The sequence below is a fragment of the Oryzias melastigma genome, linkage group LG17 (genome assembly GCF_002922805.2).
Source record: "Oryzias melastigma strain HK-1 linkage group LG17, ASM292280v2, whole genome shotgun sequence".
Lineage (NCBI taxonomy): Eukaryota > Metazoa > Chordata > Actinopteri > Beloniformes > Adrianichthyidae > Oryzias > Oryzias melastigma.
Genome location: NC_050528.1, coordinates 10230081 through 10230512, shown reverse-complemented (window position 1 = coordinate 10230512; position 432 = coordinate 10230081). Strand labels below are relative to the sequence as shown.

Sequence of the window (432 nt, the reverse complement as noted above, 5' to 3'; positions counted from 1 at the left end):
ATATCACATATTATAATTTCATTTTACCTGAATTTGTTTTTGATTATAAAATTTAAATAAAGATGAAAGTTCATAAATCTTGACTTAAATGATCTGATGCTCCACTCTGTAGAGATTGATTCTCCAAAGAACCTGAGGGCGTCTGACGTTGCCATGGAAACTGCTACTTTGACTTGGACTCCTCCTCTGGCAGACATTGATGGTTACATCCTCACCTACAGAGATCAGAGTCTGATGGAGGTACTGAGCATTCATTTTTCACAATAATGACAAAAATGTTCTCTAAACTAAACACAACTAGATGCATGTTTGTATATTTTTTTATTATTACATTCAACTTTAAATCTTCTACACTTAAGTTTTTGCTTCAAATGCCTTTTGATTTATGAAGAACACCTATTGTGCTTAAAGTTTGGAGTGGTGAATCAAAAG

The 432-nt window shown here is 32.9% G+C and overlaps 1 protein-coding gene across 1 annotated transcript in view; it reads left to right on the top strand.

Annotated features, from left to right (window-relative positions):
* Positions 1–432, top strand: part of tnn (tenascin N) — a 42283-nt gene that overhangs the window by 33480 nt on the left and 8371 nt on the right. The window contains exon 10 of the mRNA XM_036216453.1: positions 113–240. Within this exon, the coding sequence (XP_036072346.1) occupies positions 113–240 (128 nt within the window). The remainder of the gene's footprint in view (positions 1–112; positions 241–432) is intronic.